The 20,118-nt window shown below is 44.5% G+C and overlaps 1 protein-coding gene across 4 annotated transcripts in view; it reads right to left on the reverse strand.

The window, feature by feature from the left end:
- The window catches only part of MSH3 (mutS homolog 3), a 90,343-nt gene extending 70,262 nt beyond the window's left edge, over window positions 1–20,081 (reverse strand). For 2 of the 4 annotated variants that reach the window (XM_048291016.1, XM_048291014.1), the window contains exons 1-8: window positions 19,978–20,081; window positions 17,640–17,763; window positions 16,440–16,663; window positions 13,887–14,099; window positions 12,436–12,552; window positions 11,568–11,685; window positions 10,906–11,051; window positions 9,718–9,884 (exon numbers count right to left, since the gene is read on the reverse strand). In XM_048291016.1, coding sequence (XP_048146973.1) covers window positions 9,718–9,884; window positions 10,906–11,051; window positions 11,568–11,685; window positions 12,436–12,552; window positions 13,887–14,099; window positions 16,440–16,663; window positions 17,640–17,763; window positions 19,978–20,073 — 1,205 coding nt within the window. In that variant the 5' untranslated portion in view covers window positions 20,074–20,081. Of the gene's footprint in view, window positions 1–9,717; window positions 9,885–10,905; window positions 11,052–11,567; window positions 11,686–12,435; window positions 12,553–13,886; window positions 14,100–16,439; window positions 16,664–17,639; window positions 17,764–19,977 lie in introns of those variants that run through there. The other 2 variants (XM_048291015.1, XM_048291017.1) reach the window with 2 other exon arrangements.
- Window positions 20,082–20,118: the final 37 nt, after the last annotated feature.

Here is a 20,118-nt window from a genome sequence, read left to right on the forward strand (position 1 = left end):
CATTAAGGAGCCAACTGCAAAAACCTTCTTAAATTATTTTACAAATGGAAAAAAAACATTTGAAGGAAGAAGGTGAAGGCAGCATGGGCCAAATGGCATGCTTTTATAGAAAAAAAAAGAAAAATAATTCTAAATTGAAATTCAATTTATCTCACGTTTACACTTTGGGGGCTGGCAATGGTTGAGCTCAAAATAGAATTTTAAGTATCACAAGGCTGCACATAATCTCTGCAGAAGTGAGCTGAAAACAGAGGTGGCAGAGTTTTGTGTTTGTTCTGCCTGGGGTTTTTTAAATAAGTCAAAAACTGAAGAAAAAGGTAGTATCTTAATTCTACAGACAACAGATACTTACTCAAACTTACTAGATTTTGTTACTCAACACCTAAGGAAACTGAGTAATAAACCTTCTATTACTACCAACCAATTAAATGGTTACAATATTAGAGGGAGTAGAGGGATAAAGCTACTAAATGAAACTAAGTTTTTTTGTCAGATAACAGATTTTTGCTCACAAGACACACAGCCTTCTTTTTGTTCATTACCTGCGTTTTAAAATACATAAAGTTGTTGGCATAATCTGTCTATAAAGAATGTTCCCAACAAAACCACAAGAATTTCCCTCACCCAGCTTAAAATGAAGGGTACTGGTCCAGATTCTGCTCATCGTCAGTGACGAGCCAGAGGTATCTGAAAAGACATCCCTATTAATACACATCAGTTCCTTAATATTCTTGAAATCCTTCCTGCGTATGGGCTGCAGCAGAGGGCCTTCAGTTCCCTGCTGAGTCCTCCCCCAGCAGCCAACTGCAAAGGTACCACTCTCAACTCAGCCATGCTCAAGACAAGTGCTCTTTCATCAAAAAACAAACAAAAAGGATTATGTTAGAAGAAGGAGGTTTCTTGGTGTTTGTGGGTTTCTATTTTCTGTTTTGCCAGTTGCAGTCCTCTATGATGCCACAAAAACTTTTGCAATGATCATACAAAAAAGGGCTGTGGGAACACAGAGACAACTCCTTAACCCACCAGTAGCAAAGCTGCTGCTGAAACTCCATTCTGCAACTCCTTTCCTCAGTACATTAAAAATCAAATGTGTTACTTTCAACTAATAACGTTTGACAGCATACTAATTATATACCACAGGATGATTAATTGATAGAGTGGGTAGTTTCCCCTCTACCATGGCTCACAAAATTACATCATGATTTTGAGCACTGAACAGCAGATTCCACAACACACATTCCAAAATGCAACTTAATTGAAGTTAATTATGAGTGCATTTGATGATGATAGATATGAAAGCATTTCTTTACTTAGGCAACCCAAGGGCTTTAGCATTCAGACTCTGGTGCCAGGTCAGGTCTGTGGTCTGACTCTGGCTGGGTCCAAAAGTTGGGCCACGTGTAATTTGTCACACCCAGACTGCTCTGTCACACAGGTCTATTTTCACCTAAATTAACTCAAAGCACCAATCCTAGTGTTAATTAGAGACAAACCAAGCTGGGTTTTCTTCTCAAAGCTGTGAGGAATAACAAGTGCACTGTATTGGCAATATGCACAGAATGCTTCATGATAAGGCCTAACTTCTCTGCTTCAGGATGCAAATGCATGTGCTATCTTTTCAGACAATTAAAACGTCTTAACAAACTAATTAATACTCTAAGTAAGGATTTTTGACAAAGCTACACAGCTGTTTCCCTTAAATGAAAGGCTTTTTTTCCCCTCTTCCTAGCTCACTTTCTCCCAAATGAATCCTTTTTCCTTTTTTTTTAATTTGGTTTGGTTCTGGCTTTTGTATAGCAAATACAGCACTGCCCTGGGAATGGATTTGATGGATGGACTGTTCAGGAATCAAGAACCAGTTGGTTGGGCACATTCAGAGGGCAGTGGTCAAAGGCTGAGTCCCAGTGGACATTCAGTGACCAGTGCTGTCCCTCAGGGGTCTTTGCTGGCACCAGTGTGATGTAAAATCTGCATCACTGACACCGACAGAGGCACCCAGGGCACCCCCAGCAGTCTGCAGGTGACACGAGGCTGAGGGTGCAGTGACACCCCTGAGGGACAGGATGGCATCCAGGGGGACATGGACATCCCCAGAATGACCCACGGAGGTCTCATGAGGGTTAACCAGGCCAGGGGCTGGGGCTGCCCCTGGGTCAGGGCAGCCCCGGGCTGGATCCAGGCTGGGGATGGGCAGATGGAGCAGCCCTGGGAGAAGCCATGGGGGTGCTGTGGGGGAGAGCTGGGACCCCAAACCCCCTGTGCTGGGACCCCAAACCCCCTGTGCTGGGACCCCAAACCCCCTGGGCTGGGACCCCAAACCCCCTGTGCTGGGATCCCAAACCCTCTGTGCTGGGATCCCAAACCCCCTGAGCTGGAACCCCAAACCCCCTGAGCTGGGACCCCAAATCTCCCTGTGCTGGGACCCCAAACTCTCTGAGCTGGGACCCCAAACCCCCTGAGCTGAACCCCAAACCCCCTGAGCTGGAACCCCAAACCCCCTGAGCTGAACCCCAAACCCCATGAGCTGGGACCCCAAACCCCCTGAGCTGAACCCCAAACCCCCTGTGCTGGAACCCCAAACCCCCTGAGCTGGGACCCCAAACCCCCTGAGCTGAACCCCAAACGTGCTGGGACCCCAAACCCCTGTGCTGGAACCCCAAACCCCCTGAGCTGAACCCCAAACCCCCTGTGCTGGAACCCCAAACCCCCTGAGCTGGGACCCCAAACCCCCTGAGCTGAACCCCAAACGTGCTGGGACCCCAAACCCCTGTGCTGGAACCCCAAACCCCCTGAGCTGGAACCCAAACCCCCTGAGCTGGAACCCCAAACCCCCTGTGCTGGGACCCCAAACCCCCTGTGCTGGGACCCCAAACCCCCTGAGCTGAACCCCAAAGCCCCTGTGCTGGAACCCCAAACCCCCTGAGCTGGAACCCAAACCCCCTGAGCTGGAACCCCAAACCCCCTGTGCTGGGACCCCAAACCCCCTGTGCTGGGACCCCAAACCCCCTGAGCTGAACCCCAAACCGCCTGAGCTGGGAGCCCAAACCGCCTGAGCTGTAACCCCAAACCCCCTGTGCTGTAACCCCAAACCCCCTGAGCTGGGACCCCAAACCCTCTGTGCTGGGACCCCAAACCCCCTGTGCTGGGCTGGGCCCAGCGTGGGCAGCAGGGCAGGGGGGATTCTGCCCCTCTGCCCCCTCAGCTGAGCCCCCACCTGCAGAGCTGCCCCAGCCCTGGGCCCAGCTCAGGAAGGAGCTGGAGCTGCTGCAGCCAGGCCAGGGCAGGCACCAGGATGAGCAGAGGGATGGAGCAGCTCTGCTGGGAGGAAAGGCTGCCAGAGCTGGGCTTGTTCAGCCTGCAGAGGAGAAGCTCTGGGGTCACCTCACTGGGGCCTTGCAGGGCCTGAAGGGGGCCCATGAGGAAGATGGGGACAGAGTTTTTAGCAGGGTCTGCTGAGACAGGGCAAGAGGTGATGCTTTTAAACTAAAAGAGGGTAGGTTTAGACTGGATATCAGGAAGGAGTATTCTACCATGAGGGTAAAACCATGAGGCTGCCCAGGAGGAGGTGCATGCCTCATCCCTGGAGACATTCAAGGTCAGGCTGGACAGGGCTCTGACCCACCTGGTCTACCTGAAGAAGGGGGGTTAGTCTAGATGACCTATAAAAGTCCCTTTCAACCCAAACTCTTCTATGATTATATGAACACCACCTTGCTCTTCACAGTGCTCTCCTGGTTCTTCCTCAAGCCCTGACAAGACCTGTTTAGTAAAAAGGAAAATGCACAGCCACAAAGCAATAGAAAACATGCAGTGACATGGCATGTGGCTGTCCAGGAAGCTGTCCAGGAAAGTTATCCTTCCTTTTCAGACCCCTGCACTACCCAAGGCATGTCAAAGATGACGCAGGTTGGAGGGGAGTGACTTGTGCCCTCGTCAGACTCATACCTGCTGCTTCTCTCTCCACCTCAGGGTCCCCTCAGCCACAACTCTGCAGAGGGGGCTGCAGGGGCAGGACAGTGCCAAGCTACGAGGAATGCCTGCAATCTTCCTGGAAATGGGGACAAAGACACCCAAGACACATAAACAGAAGGGCAGAGACAGGAAGAGGTGGCAAAGACTCCAGAAAGCAGAAGCAGAGTTGTAAAACAACAGGCAGGAGGGATGGAGGGGCAAACAGTCATCTTCCACCTGACAGAAGCCAGCCAGACAGGCACAACATAAAACAGGAACAGACTCAAATATATGTGCTAGAAAATGGTTTGAAGTACATCCACCTCCCCCTGTAGAAAGTCTTTCACATATACTGAAAGCAAGTATCATACACACAATTTTTTTGTGTCAAAAAATACAGTGCTTCTCAGTAACACAGTTAATTACTGCAGCAGTGATTTCAAATTCTCTATTAAGAACCCATAAAATATTCACGTGAATCTTGAACATCTAACAATTATTTGTACTATTCCAAATTCCCAGAGGAGGAGTCCATGCCTAAAGCACACTCCCCACAAGTCTAATTTACCAAAAGCCTCTTACCTCTGCCATATATAGAAAAGAACTTCTGTTCAAAGAGACAAACACTGTCAGTCAAGCACAAAATTAAACTGCTAAAGACAGCCCAGAAGATAAATCTTGTTCCCTTCTGCAGTTCAGAAGACTGATGGCACATAAAAACCCACTTCAGTTTCATTCTCTTCAAAATTAAGAAAACTAATATATTCTGGGTTTATGAAAAGTAACTGAAGTCATGGCCTTTTTCTCTTCCCCAGCTCAGGAGGGGCTGGGAACCATGACTGCAAGAGCATGACTCTCCTCACTCCATATCAGTGCTACCTGCATGTCAAACACACACACAGCCTCAGTCTTCCTCTCTCCCACATGGTCTCATTTGCACCACTGCGTAGATTAAACTGCTGAATGTCTAACTCCTGACACTAACCATGAGGGCAGGAGATGGGAGAAGAAGTAATGTCTGAGAAGTTAACACATCCAATGCGTCCTCAATGCCACTGCTTCACAGGGAAAGAGTTATGTCCTTAGTCAGCTACAAAGATGAATAAATTATGAAAAAGAAGTCCTTCTTAAACCAAAATACTAGAACTTTAACAAATATGCCAACATTCATAGACTGTTAAAAATATTTAAACTTGCATGCCAGTTTCAAGAGCTTAAGAGTCATTCTCCATTTGAAACTGTGAAAAATCACAGCCTATGAATATATACTGAGAGAAAAGAACAAGCAACATCACAACCAGAGAGGACAAAAAAAAGTACCAAAACTTACATGTCACCTCCTGCAGTTTCTGATCTGTCCTGTAATAATAAATCAAATACTTGCCAAAACATGAAAACAAAGGCTTTCAAGTTTTACTTTTTCTGCTTCTGTTTATAAGGTAGGCGGCTTTCTCCTATGCAAGAAGTTAACTTCTTGACACCGAGAAACTGGACAAGCATCAAGCTCAAGATTTAATTGTTCTTCATTTAATAATTTCTATCTCAAATGGTGGAGGGGAAAAACAATCCAAAGCCGTGAATATTACTAATCAGTGCAAGAATGCCACAAATACAGCAGCTGAGCACAGCACGTTTTCCGTGCTGTTTGCAGTCACATGAGAAATAATGCACCTTCGAACCAGGTGTGAGTCTGGGGAAGCTCATCAGAGCTTCAGCCTGGGGTAATCTACAGAAACACAAGGGCCAGGCAAAGCAAGGCCCACAAAGGCCAGTGTTGCTGTAAAAAGCAATGCTAACACTTTTTATCTGATTTACCATCAGGGTAAGAACAGTGCTCTGCACTGCATTTGGACACACAGCTCTGCAATTGCCTCTTTGTGCCCCTGCAGCAACAACTCTGTGTGCAAGGGGGGACAGTAATTCCACCCAGAGGATGCCCCAGACTGTGAAGGGCAGGCAGGCAGGCAGGCATGGCAAACAAATACACTTCACACATAAGCAATCTGTCAAACAAGATTTAAGCCCCACATCCCTTACCTGCAATGCCACAGAAGGCAGTATGAATGCCAGTACTGAGAACAGCAATGTTTCATGACTGAGACAGGATTAAACTGAAAAAAACCCCCATCCAACAACTCTTTCAGGTTATTGCATGAGGTGGTAATACTGCCATGGAGTTTTTTCCCCCTGTCCATTCAAAAGGAGAGAGTTCTGATGTGACCAGTTCAAGCAGCTGGCTGCAGAGACCATGAGCTGGGTTCTCAGCAGTGCAAAACACCTCTTTGGTCAGTAAACATCTGATGCCTCTGGGTTTGTGTTTACAGAAAACAGTTCATGCGCTGGTTTTGTACTTCAGTTGCTTTTTTCTTCCCTGCTGCAAATTTAACTGCTCGTAGCTTCCATTGACAAAACATTCTCAAGATGTTTGTCACAGCTTGCCTTCCACTTAAAAATCCACGGGAATATTACAAGCTATACAAACCATGAAACCACTGGTTTCTGTGATCACCAGCCCTTTAGATACTCTTCACTCCTCTGCTCTAAAATTTAATGTGCAATGCTGTTTACTCTCACTGTAACCCTTTGGGGTCTTGTTTTTGCCACTACAACCCTTCCCGTCCTCGCTCACCTACAAACCTCAGGAGCTGAGCTATATAAATAAATGCACATGCCCTTCATGGAAAAAACTCCTCAACATTAACTACATGAATGCATCCTCTAATCTGAGCAACCAGTCACATATGAAGACCTACAAAATTAAAAGCACTTTGTACACATTTACAAGTCTGAGTTCATTGCAGCCGAGTTTCTACTTGACTGATGACATAAATCCATAACTGCATCCATGAGAGCAATTAGCACTGAACAGCACCGTTGACCAAATGTAAATCCACTGTAGCTCAGTCTAAGAGACCATGACAGAAACTAGAGAGGAACACATTGTGGAGACCTCAAGTGATACAGCTAAAACCAGAGGCCACTGCTAAACCAGAGGGCTATCAGCACTGCACTTAGCAGAAAGACCTTGCAATTTTATTTGCAGAGGTCCTGAAACACAAATTAAAAAGGCTTGAGTTGAACATAATGATGGAGGTTCGGCTACTTGAAGGACTCCATCATGCCGAGAGGGAGGATGGGTTTAGTTCTCCATGGGTTTGAAAGAGAAGGCAATTCCAGGGAACAAACTCCAAGCCAAAGACTACTGCAGTACTCAGGAGAAAGCAGAAACCTGAATCCCATGTTCAGAATCTTATCCCAGGGCAACAAGCTGCAGACTACCTGCAGCCTAAAGAAAACAGTGCAGACTCAGGTGAAATGCTTTGGGTTAAAAGTTACTTGTGATCAGTGTGTTTTCACATGGTGTCCAAGAATGCTACAGAATGAAACATGGCAAAAAAAGGGCAGATGGAAAAAAGAGGAACAACGGAGCACTCCTAAGATGCTCCTAATTTTTCAACGAAACAAGAAAGGGGCACATGAGAAGAGCAAAAACATCCCAAAGGAGCCTCAAACACAATGTCAGAAGCCCAGTACAGGCCAGGTTTTAAAGCAGCCAACATCTTAAGAAGGGTGGGTGCTGACCCTTGACTAGAAAGAACTTGGAGTACAAAACACTGTGTTCTTCTGAAAAAAATGTATGTATTTTCTGAAGGCAAGACTACTTCTTCTTTTTTTTTTTTTAATTTTTCTAGAAAGAAGGAAACTAAAAACATGAAAAAATTTTGCTCCAGGCAGGTCAGCACTTGCCAACAGATGTTACTAACAGTTTGGGAACAGGACAGTACCCACCAGAACAGCTTGTCCTGAACCAATTTTTGTAACCTACTTTTAATATAAGCTTTGCTTTTGAGGGAAGGCTCTTCACTGGCCTCCAGCTCAGTGTCCTAGAATAGTATTTTCCAGTCATTAAAACCACCCTATAATAGTAAAGAATAAAAAAAACCTCACAGAAATTGAAGGGAAGCAGACACTTTCAACTCTTGTCAGTGTAACAGGGCACTGAACCACCTTAGGGCTGCTCTCATAAAGCTGCAGTGATTTACCTCGGCTCAACATTTTATTTTACTCTTTTAGCAGCCATAAGCACAGTCTTTGTGCTGGCCACATCACCTTGGTCACTCAGTGCCAAGTCCTAATACGAAACATCCAACACCAAAACACCCCTGCTGCAAGTCCTACACCACACAAAAGGAGTAGAAAGACTTTTCTCTTCTCTTCTCTTCTCTACTCTCCTCTCCAAGCTCTAGTCTCCTAGGACTATTTTTCTCTCCCATCTTTACCCTGTTTTTGTCATTTCAGTGTTTTTCTGCTGCATCCCTAACACACAAAGAGATGAAGAGCCTTCTTGAACCACAAGAGCTAGTTCCCATGGTTTTAGTTAGAAAGGTCTTCAAAAAAATTACGGAAATTAAACTTTTCCCAGTTCATGGAAGATTCTCAACAAGAGGTTTTAGAAAAGAGCTGGTAAAGGATGAAATCACCAGGTACTGGGCCAATAACCAAACCTGGATACTACAGACATGTCAATATGCATGAAAATGAAATTACTGCTGTACAAAAGAAATTGTACAAAAATGAAGCCTAATTAAAAAGCACAAGAAAGCAGCATATTGAAATCACTTAAATTACTATGAAATACTTCAGGGCCCTCTAGTGGTTTAATCTCTGGTACGAGAAAAAAAATCCATGAAGAATTGTTTTTAAAATAAGGCTACTGAGGTGTATTGCAATAATGTGTTCTATTTCTGTCTCTCTTATGTAATTAAGGGCATTTAGGCTGGAAAGCTGCCTAGCAAATTACCAGAAATGTGAAAAAACTACAAACTAAACCCTATTCACAAACTCAACTAATGGGTAGCATTTTTTGCCTTCATAAAAACAAGAAGTCACTCATTAACGTTCTCAACTGTGCACAACCAAAAAAACACAAAGAAAAAGGAAAAAAATAAATCACAACCACTCTCCCACATTCACATCAGAATGACCATTTCGTTACAAATTGAAATGTCAAGCTCTAAACTAGCTCTCCATAGCCCAGAACTGCATTGTTAAAAAGAAAAAAGTGAAAAACCGAAACTTTCTCCCGAAAAATTGCACCTGCAAGATTTCATCCCCTCTTCAGAAGACTGCTTCATCCTTCATCCATCACCCTAAAAATTATGTCCTATTCCGGTTTTATTACACAGCAAAACTGATACAGAAAACAGGTAACAAATTTCCTCTTGAAAAGCACAGAGACCTCAAAGCAAAGAGATGATTAGTCACAAAACTTCCAAGTCTGTACCCAAGACCAAAATGGTGCAATAGGACAAACAGGATGAAATACCAGTTACAAAGGCTTTCTTCGCCTATCTGCATTAATAGAAAATGTAGTTTCATGTCTTTTAGAGACCTCAAAACTATGACAAACAGGAAAAAGAAGCTACATAACACCTCTTTCAGATCTGAAGGGTAAGTGCATGAGCTTGGAAGTTATTCCAACAGATCCTGTGATTAGGAGTGTGGTGGCAGGACTGTGACACTGACAGCGTTTAAGTGCACAAATCTTTCAAAGGACAGAGAGAGAAGCCATGGACTTCAGTGTAAATAAACCCTGGGAGCAAGTGCCTAGAATTTGGTGGGATGTGGGAACTCCTCAACCCAGCAGCAAACCACTCTCAAAAAGGCCATGACAGAACTACACATTCATACCTGCTTCTGGATCCCAGCTCCACCAACGGCTGCAGGGAAGAGAACCCCAAACAACAAAACCCCCACAGAACTTACCTCATGGAGGTTATACTGTGGATGAGCTTTTCAGATTGATCTGACAGCCTGGATGGAAGAATTATTTCAACTGGCTGCAAACGCAGAACCCGACTCTCCAGCTCCGAGCGAGAAGCACAGTCCCGAAAACTGTCAAAAATTACCTCTCCTGTAGTTGGCTGGATCGCCTGCCAAACAAAAATATATACACATATATACTATATCCACTGGATATTACATTTTCAGGGGCTGCTTCAGTGGCTCAAACTGTTAAATCAGAAAGAAAATCTACGGTGTACAGCACAAAATTATACAGCACCCACACACACAGTGAAAGTGGCAGATCAAAAAACTTGATTGTGCTTTTTTTCAAACCCATGATAGAACAATAACTCCAAAACACTAACACAATTTTGTTTTGGTAAGTGGCAACAATACCTCACAAATGTAAATGTGCTCTTGTTTTTACCAGTCCAGCACTGTTCAATTTTTAATACCAGAAAATCTATTAACTGAAGTCTGTGAAATGCACCTGTAATTCAAACTGGAATTTGAACACTTGCTCTTGTTGTTCTCTCACAGCTGCAGTGTGACATTCAAACAGAGGCACAATCAACATACTTTTTAATTAATTCATTACCAGCTGACTGGGCATCAGTTATCACTGTGTTTTGCTGGTTAATCAGGACTGGGTTTAATCCTCACCATAACAGACAATACAAATATGAAGTGTAAAGGGTAAAAAAATCCTAAGGCTCTTCCTCTAAATAATGGTATTCTGTACAGGAAAAGAGTGCTCACAACCTTTAAAATATTGACCATGAAAGTGTTTAAACACTGAAGTTTGTAAAGCATCTGAACTAATGAATTCCCTCATGTATTTGGGTAAAATACTAATATGTTTTCAAGTGAAACAGCAGCAAAACCAGTTTCATAAATGTTCAACTATCAACTCCATACCTTTTCTGCTGTTTTCAAATAGAAAGCCATCACAGTTCACACACAGATATCTTACCTAAAGTGCCTTTTTTTTCAAAAAAAAAAAAACCAAACAAACAATTCCTACTCCCCTGCAAAATAAAATCTGAAAGACAGAACAGTCATGAATTTAACAAGGTAGCCATCCACCTCCCCAAAAAAAACCAAAATGCACAACAAAACAACCCCACGGAAACCCTAAAATACTGACTCCCTGAGAAACTAACTTACCATAATGCCTGTAACAATGTCACCTTTCTTCCTGTCTTTCAGGTTGTCTCCATTTTCACAGACACAGAGGAGGTAGTTATCTGGGACGTCTGCTGTTACCCCTTCAACATCTACAGAATCATCCAGCTTCAACAAAGGGTTCACATGTAACAAACATTAAAAAAAATAGTACAGAGATTTGGGTGGATTATCTTTCTAGATCTAAATCTTGTACTCTCAGACATTAATCTAACAGTCTTTTTAGCTCCTGGTATCTAGTACATTAGTTTGAGAAATTACATTAAAAAAACGTGGTAGATAAGACAGGATAGAGGAAAACAAAAAATGAAAGAAAAGACATTAAATTCACTGGTTAAAAGATGTTTCTATCCAATTTTTCCATTTTCTAGGCAAGACCTGCAGGACACTGCAGATTTGTAAGTCCACTCTGTGACTTCAGAAAGCAACTACAGTAAACACAACAAACCTACAGCCCTGAGAAGATTCAACTGTTTGTAAAGCCAGCAAGATGTTTTACCACAACAAATACAATTAAAGGAACTTCATTTCCTGCTGCCACTCTTATGTCAACCCCTAGCTGCTCATGTTGCATCCTGGTGATAATACTAGAATCAAGGCCTCCCAAAGGTTACTCTGAAACCAAGTTTATTTGAAAAGGATATCTTCTCCAATAAGTGTAGACTTAGTGTAGAGGGCAGTCAGCTTACGGCTGAAGAGAGAGCTTTTATTTTCTCCAGCAGCTTTCAGTGCTGCAGTTTCCATTTGCTTTATTACTCCAACCTACAAGCAGACAAAAAAGAAAAAAGTTAGCTCTCTGGTAATAAATTATTATTTTTATTATTCTATATATCTGGTAATCTTTTAAGATGTGCAAACAACAAATGCATAATTCAAGCTGGAATACATAATCTACAGAAAAGGCTCTCACATCAATCCTACTAATGAGATTATAAGGCACTGCTTTTCCTGACCCTTTTCCTACTCCTAAATGCCCTCTCAACTTCCATACCTGCTTCTTATCCTATTTTGAAACAATTTAGCTGGAGGTCACTGCTCGTTAGAGAATGGTTCCTGCACCCAATTTAGGATCAACAAGTCCTTTTCTTAGAAAAGGAAGCAGAAAAAGAGGTTATCACCAGAAAGCCACAGAATTAGAGGGATCCAGAACATGAAGGAACAGAGAAAAAAAAATAGGCTGGGATAAGAAAAACAAGGATGTGAGGAATAACAAAACAGAGAGACTATATGTACATGTCTCCTTTTTAAATGCAAAAGCTTGATACAGAAACACTGAGAAAACTAAATGTTCTGGAACTGTTTCTAAAAAAATGAAGATACTTCTCTGAAACTGCTAGAGGTTCATGACACCCCCAGCAGAGAGAAACTGAAACAAAGGGAAGTTGGCCATTTCTATAGCAGGAACCAGCGATAACGAGCTGTCCACTTCTCAGCTGAAACCAGGCCCTGGTACAAGCAATGCAAGCTCTTTCTGAGCTATTCTGTACTCAGTCTGACAGAAGTCGGGGTAACCTTGTGTCCCTTGGCTACGAGGCGCCGCACGTGGACGAAGAGTCGGTGGCTGGGAATGCTGGCAGTCATGAAGTTGTGATCCAGGTGACAGTAAATGTTCAGTTCTTTAGCTGCAATCTGCGAGGTGCAACAGAGTCAGCCAACGGGTCACAAAGTAATCTAAGAAGATAAGGATCTTATCTCTATGACAACAATGATGCACAACTACAATTAAAAGCTCAGTGACAAAGGGAAAACATTCCAGGAGAAAGCCTGGAGGGGCCCCTGCACCTTCCTGTGCCGGCACTGCCATAAACAGGGGATTCACTATCACAGGCTGCAGGTGTCAGGTTTTAAGGTCGCACCTTGATCTTTACCACTGTGAGGTAAACCACCCACACTGCACACACAGGGTCTGAAACACAGCTCAACAAAAGGTCAAATGGTTTTCTCGCCACTAAAAACACAGCCGGAATGGAAGTATTTAGCTTGTGGTCGTAAAGATGGGATTAACCTGGCTAATCAACCAAAATACTGAAAAATCAATATTGCACAGCAGTGGGAACCAAACACTTAATAAAAAAGAGTAACAACACTTACTAAAATGTGACATTATCATGTGTGGTTTCTATTTGTCTTTTTGCTCCTTAGCAAAAAGGCAGGTGATCACTGACCAGAGAATGTGGTGTTAGGCAGGACCTGCAGGCAAACACTGACCAGTCTATCTGAACAGCATATTTCTATTCCTGGACTGTAAGTACACCAGCAAATGAGCAGACAAATTACATGGCACAAATATGATGGGAAAAATTAATTCCCAGTAACCAAGCAACGTTTCTCACTGGTCTGAAGTGTGGAAATAGCACCAAACAAAGGTTGGTAGCAATGACTTTGGGACAGATCATAAGAAAAAGAATTATGAAACATTTATGAACCATCACTTTAAAATTATGTTTGTTATATAGTCCTTTCCAGCTCCTACGGATCTGCCAGGCACAGGTGCCACATCTGGACATGCATTCAGGATGCTCTCTGCACCCAGGGTAGACCTGATATATTCATCTTTTTCAACACCACTTGCTCCACTGTTTTTCAATCTGAAAAATTCCTAATGTCATACATTAGAGTTATACATTATATATATATAATAGTAGAGTTCTGAGCCATGATACATAATTCATCTCTGAAAGTTTTTCAACTTTAACTCTGACAAAAAATTATTCTAGGAACTCACCTTAAATTCTCAACATACAAGACAGCAAGCACTACCATGTGATTACAAATAATAACTGGCAAAAAAATGTGTGCATAATGGATAGTCTTCTATTGTAGCATGCAGAGATTTCTCATCCCAAACAAAATACCCCACAAAACTTATGCCCCCAGAGAAGCATCCCTTCTGGAAGTGGCCACAGACCTAGGAGGACACCAGCATAATGCAAGTAGCTTTCCATAACCTTGGAAAAAATTACCTCTGCATCTTCCCCAAAGAACCGGTATTTGTATCCACATTCCACGCACAAAACAGCATCTTTATACTTTTTCTTCATTTCTATGAATTGGAGTTCTAGTGGAGTGTAAATGCTTTTGGTTCTTTTATTAAGATTTGTATCTGAAGAATTTTGAGAATTTTCATAGGACTTAAGGGATGCAGAAAACTGACTAAGATTACATAGTACCTCCTCCTGTAATAAAAGATGGAAAACTATAATTAGGAATCATCAAACAAATCAATTGCCCCCTCCCTTGGCTTACACTGACCACAGAGCTAAAGATTGTTCTGGCATTGAAGAGTCCCCAAAGCTGCAGCACAACTACTGAAGCAGGATATACAGAATACAGTATTTTTGGAATTAAAAGGAATTAAAAAGCCATGAAAGTCAAAGTTAGTTAGGTGAAATCAGAACGCTACTGTATCATAAGCTCTCCAAGCACAGACCAAGACAGTGCAGGCTGCAAAGACTGGCCAGTCTAAACTGGCCATATATTAAAATAAGGATGAATTACTGCCCCAGTTCACAGGTGAGAAACTCCAGCATGGAGGGATTTATGATGTTCCAAAAAATCCACGGTAAATCAAGAAATAAACCAATGTGAGTCTCAGTTCCCTGTCTCAGCCACCAAAACTGTACTCCTTCTCCAGTCTGCACTGCCTCTGTAAGTTCAGTAAACCTCCCGGAATAATTTAAACACGGAAAATCTATACTACAGTTTCTAAAACCTTAAATGTGAAAGGCTTTGAGCCCACTCTCAATGCAGTTTATAATTTACAATGACATTTTGTAGCCTATTCTTGCCAAGCAACTTCAGCTCCACGACTCTGTGTTGTTCTGTATTGTCAGCAGAGTGATGGGTTCAAAAGTGCAGAGAAAAATGCTGAAAAGTACTTCACTTACAGCGAAGTTACTCCTCACTTATATCACAACATCCAGCACAGATAATACTGGTTCAAAAAGAAAAAAAAAAATACGAAGACAACACCCTCCAGAAATTTTTAAAGCATATGACTATTCAAAACTTAACTGATCAGGTTGTGCTATAAATTCTGTATTTGCAAATAAATCCATTAAACTTCCATTTCTACAAAATGACCCATTCAGATTACAAGAAACAAAGTGAACAGACTGTTCAGTAGCAATGGCACTTCAGAAAAAACACAGATATGGCTTAAATCATATACTTTGTGTCATAGGAATGTACAAAGAGTGCAGTCAGAGACCAAGTGGGGAAAAACAACACTTAGCTGTAACTGCAAAATCCCCACAACTGCACACCATCAGGCTAGAGAACACAGCCCAGCACAAATAAAGCTGCACTACGCCCAGAGCTTGGGTGGCCTCAGGAGCTCAGATGTCTCAGCTGCGAAATCCCCAGCCCAAGGACTTGGCAGTCTTCAATCCAAGGTCTGTGACAGCCAAACAAGATGACCTTGTCTCATTTTTACAGGAGATTGTCGTGACAAAGCATCTGGAATAAGGCCATGAAAGAAGGCAAAAGGAGTAAAAACAGACACAAAAGCGGACTTGTTGAGGTGGTCGTTAAATCAGCAGCTGCAGGAAGGTCACTAAGAAAAAAGAAAGACAAAAACGCTTAAAAGGTGCCCAAGGAGGGCAGGCCAGCCCTGGAATCAGTGTTCTGTGTTCTCCAACTCATCACACCTTCATAACCTCAATCTCTTACCACAACAGAATTCTCTTGCCACAAGCTGCTCACTGCAGCATTTGGATCCAACACTCACACAAAGCAAACACCCCCAGTGGAAGGTCACAGCCTTCAGGCAGGACAAGTTAAAACCAGGCTGCACAGCTTTTCATACAAGCTCCTTCCCCCAATAAGCCGGATGTACAGCTCCATTAAAGAGCAGTTGCCACAGTAAGCCATGGGCTGCATTCTAGGACCTGAATACATCAAACTGAGCAGGCTGACCCCCAAAACCACCAATTAACTAATGTTAACTAGCCCCATAATTAAAGGGGAATCCAAACACTGTTAGTCCACTCAAGTCTCTTGACTTGCACCATACATATCATGATGACAATTTTTCATGTGAGCTACCCCTATCTTCTGAAGATGAAAAAGCAGTGATAGCTTTACTAGTTAGATTTACCAGCAATTGTTTTAAGCCACGTCTCAGTGATAATCCTAAACAATATTTTTGCAAAGAAAGCCTGTTAGAAATTTGAGAGCCCACATCAAAACCGGCAGAACTAAAGCCAAGCTGAGCCAAGTGCCACTCTGAACATGTGTTATTGGGGTATTACAGCTTCCCCCACAGCCACATGTTACACCGCCAGGGCTTCTGCTCTCTCATGATGCCACTGTTCAACGGTATCACTGAAGAGCCAGAACAGCCATCCCACTCACCATGCAAAGAGCAAACATTCATACACAAACACAGGTCTGTAGGGTTCTGCTGCACCATTTCATGTCGGAGCATAGGACACAAAAGGAAGCTTGTGCCAAGCTTGCTGTTTTAACCCATAGCAAGCAATCTACACACACCACAGGACCAAAGCTCTGCGTACCTTCTGTGCGACCTTTGGGCCAGCGTCCCAAGACGGGAGAGGATTTTTCAACTCTGAGTTTCTCCCCATAATACTGGGACACTTTTCCAAACTCAGAGATTCTTTCTCCTGAAAGCCATCCTCCCGGACTCTGGTGCACTGCTGGTTTGAATCACTGCAGAACTCTCTCAGCCTGTCCAGAGTTTGCAAACAGATACGGGACTTTTCACACTTCTGAGATTCTTCTTTGGTGAAAATACACAACAAAAACGTATTAGCAACTTATTTTCTAAAAAAGAATGTCTACTAGAAGAACATCAGTAAGCACAGAACACAACCATTTTGCTCCCTGTCTCCCTTCCCCACATTCCCTGTCCTCTCCCACTGCAGTATTTCTGCCAGCCTGACAGAATCATGCATGTAAACAGCTTGGTTAACTTCCCTGGAAAACCAATACTCCTCACTTGTGTGCTTCTTTCTACATGGGAAGAGATGCATCATTATTTTTTGGACTGACAACTGCACAGCTACAAGTTAGCCAACAACACTGGGAATCAAGCACATTTTCTTTCAGTACATTTTTTAAGCAGACAGTGTTGCTTCTTGAGGGTGTCCTACAGATACTTCAAAGCATCACACCAACAAATTTAATACAGTTCCCACTTTGAAACTTAAGAGGCTAATTCTTTTACTGAAATGTAATGAACTTTACATTCAGTGACTGGTTTTCATACCAGCATTAACTTACTAAATTCTCTGTTCAAGGCCAGACGGAACTCCCGCATTTCCGAGGCAATGGAGCAGCTGCTGTTCCACAGCAAGAGCCCTGCATTGGAACTATTCACTGAGGCAGCCTGCAGGCACACCAGCCACAGACCAGGCTCCACGGAGCTGTCAGTGTCAGCCATGCCTCAGAACAGGCCTAAGACTCTAAAACCAACACAGGAAGGAAAATGCATTTCTGCCTGGACCTCTGGACTTTACTAACTTAAGAACCTGGTAAAGCTGAGTCAGATGAAGGGGATTTGCAGAGTAACTGTGGAGCAAGGCTCAAAGGCCCAGCTTCTGAGCCACAGAAAGGTGCTCATCATGGCTCTTCAAAGACGTATCTTACACCCAAGAGATGCATCTTGAAGTCGCTGCCAAAACACTTTCCAAAATTTATGAAAAACTTTATTTACTGCCTGTCAATGCTTGAAGGTTTGCTTACAGTCCACTCACTTTTAACCTGAGTCTGGAGTGGGTTACAGATCTCTTCCAGAGTAATCTGCCGTGCCTTGATCTTCTTTTCACAGGGTTCATTGCTTTTGGTAGATGTGCTCCTTTTTGTGCCAAATTCAGAAGCCTGAAACGTAAATTAAACTAGTAAGTTCAGTTACCTTTTCTGTTTGCTGTCCTCTGAAAGAGAATAATGCAACCAGCAACTTCATGAAGAGTTAATGCAAAATAATCCAACCTCCCATCCCTGGAATTGTTCAAAGCCAGGTTGGAGGGGCTTGGAGCATTCTGCTCCTTCGATGTCTTTTGAAATATACACTCGGAACACTGTGTAAACAGAAAATTCATCAATTTTGCTGTATCACCATTGATCTATTGCAAGAAGCTTGACTAAATATGAAGAAGTAACTTATAACTCCAACAAAACATCAACACCTTGCTCAAAAGCACACAACGGGTTCTTTCAGCAGCTTGCAGCCACATTTCATATGGTAACCTCTGATGTTTTAACCAGGGAATTTCAATTTCCTTAGAACTAAACAGGAACTCCAGCCTCACCAACTAAGCCCAAAACCTCTACATAAGCACAGCCCACAAGAGTACCAGTTTTCAAGTCCACTGTTAAATACCACCAGATTAACACTAATGATAAAGTTTTTTCTACAAGGACAGAAAACCGTAATCACACCTTTCAAAATATATTTGGACCAAAGGTAACCAAGATAGCTGACTTGAGTCACAGGTGGAAAAAGCAAATGCGCTTCCAGGGCCAGAAGAGTCTGGAAACACTAACTACAGGGAGACTGGAAAATATAAACTCAGAACGAAATCCAACAGCAGAGACACAGCCACTTTCTCCCAGTGGTGACACAGGGAGGACCTGGATCATTGCACCTAACAGCACTCGGACCTGGAGTCACCCGAGCTCCAGCCCCTGGGCCAGGAGCTCAGCTCACTGTATGCCAGAGCTGCCCAAAAAATGGGATTCATTCCTCAGTGTGCCACAAGCCAACGGTGCCACGCGGGAGAGAGACACTGGGCGTTACATCAGTGCTGGCCAGCCCTGGGTGCTCGGTGTGTTCCACAGCCCCAGCTCTCCCCACTGCCCTTTCCCTGACATTATTTACCACAGAAATAATCCAGAGCCGGTAACTTCTCAAGCACTGCCCCCCCATTAGCATTGATTAGGAGCTGCCATACAGGTTCTGTGACCCCAGCCACCCTCTGCACCTGCTCAGGGGCAGCGCCTGCGCCTGGGCCGGGTCTTTCTGAGCTGCAGGCGTGAGGTTTGGTACTGTCATGAACAGGGTTCAGCTGCAGGAGATGCGGACCCTGAGTATTTTGACAAGTTTGCAATGCATACCTGGACATACACCACCATCCTGACCTACATCCCCAAAACTTGCTAATTCCAGGCCATCCTTGACTAAGGGATGGAGTTGCTGCCTGTCCCACTGATCAGGTCTCACCTCGTGCTGATCAGGCTTCAAAGTACACAAAGATCAAACCTCTAAGAACATCCTGACTTATGATAACCTCAATATATTCCACATTTTGCAAAACTAGGAGGCATATCGTGTGCCAGGGGTCGAACACTGGAGTGAAGCCCCAATGACACAGACCAATACCCTGGCCTCACCCAGCTCACCAAACCCGTGCCAAGCTCCAGCTCCTCCAAAACAGGACCATCCTGTATCACAGAATCCCAGCACACCTGGGGCTGGAAGGCACCTCTGGAGCTCACCCAGCCCAAGCCCCTGCCCAGCCCCAGGCAGGGTCCCCTGGAGCAGTGGCACAGGAACGTGTCCAGCTGGCCTCGGGATGTCTCCAGAGAGGGACACTCCAGGCCCTCCCTGGGCAGCTGTTCCAGGCCTCTGCCCCGCCATGGACAGAAGCTCTTCCTCCTGCTGGGCTGGAACTCGGTGTGGTTTATTTTATGGCCACTGCTCCCCACCCTGTCCCTGGCAGCACGGAACAGAGCCTGGCACCATCCTCTGGCACCCTCGGAGGTGTTTGTATGGATTGATGGGATCCCCTCTCAGCCTTCCCTTCTCCGGCCTGGCCAGGCCCAGCTCCCGCAGTCTCTGCTCATCACAGAGCTGCTCCAGACTCCAGATCACCTCTCTGGCCTCCACTGGACCCTGACCAGCAGCTAAGTGCCTTTCCTGCCAGGCTGCTCCCCGAGTGCTCGGTACCAGTGCCCTGCGTCACAGAGATGCTACAGCCGGGACCCCGCAGCCCGGGCTGCGGCGGCGCTGAGGCCGTGTCCCGCCGTGCCCGTGTCCCGGACAGGGATACCGGGATGGCGGGCCGTGCCCGCCCCGCCCCGCCCCGCTCGCACCGTGTTGCGGGGCTCGCCGCCGCTCGCCGCCGCTCCGAAGAACCTGCTCAGCACCGGCTGCTGCCCGCCCGCGCCGCCCCGCCGGCCCCGCGGCATGGCCGGGCCCCGCGCCGCCGTACCGCCCCCGCCGGATGCGCCCGC

Source organism: Corvus hawaiiensis, chromosome Z (assembly GCF_020740725.1).
Source record: "Corvus hawaiiensis isolate bCorHaw1 chromosome Z, bCorHaw1.pri.cur, whole genome shotgun sequence".
Taxonomy (NCBI): Eukaryota; Metazoa; Chordata; class Aves; order Passeriformes; family Corvidae; genus Corvus; species Corvus hawaiiensis.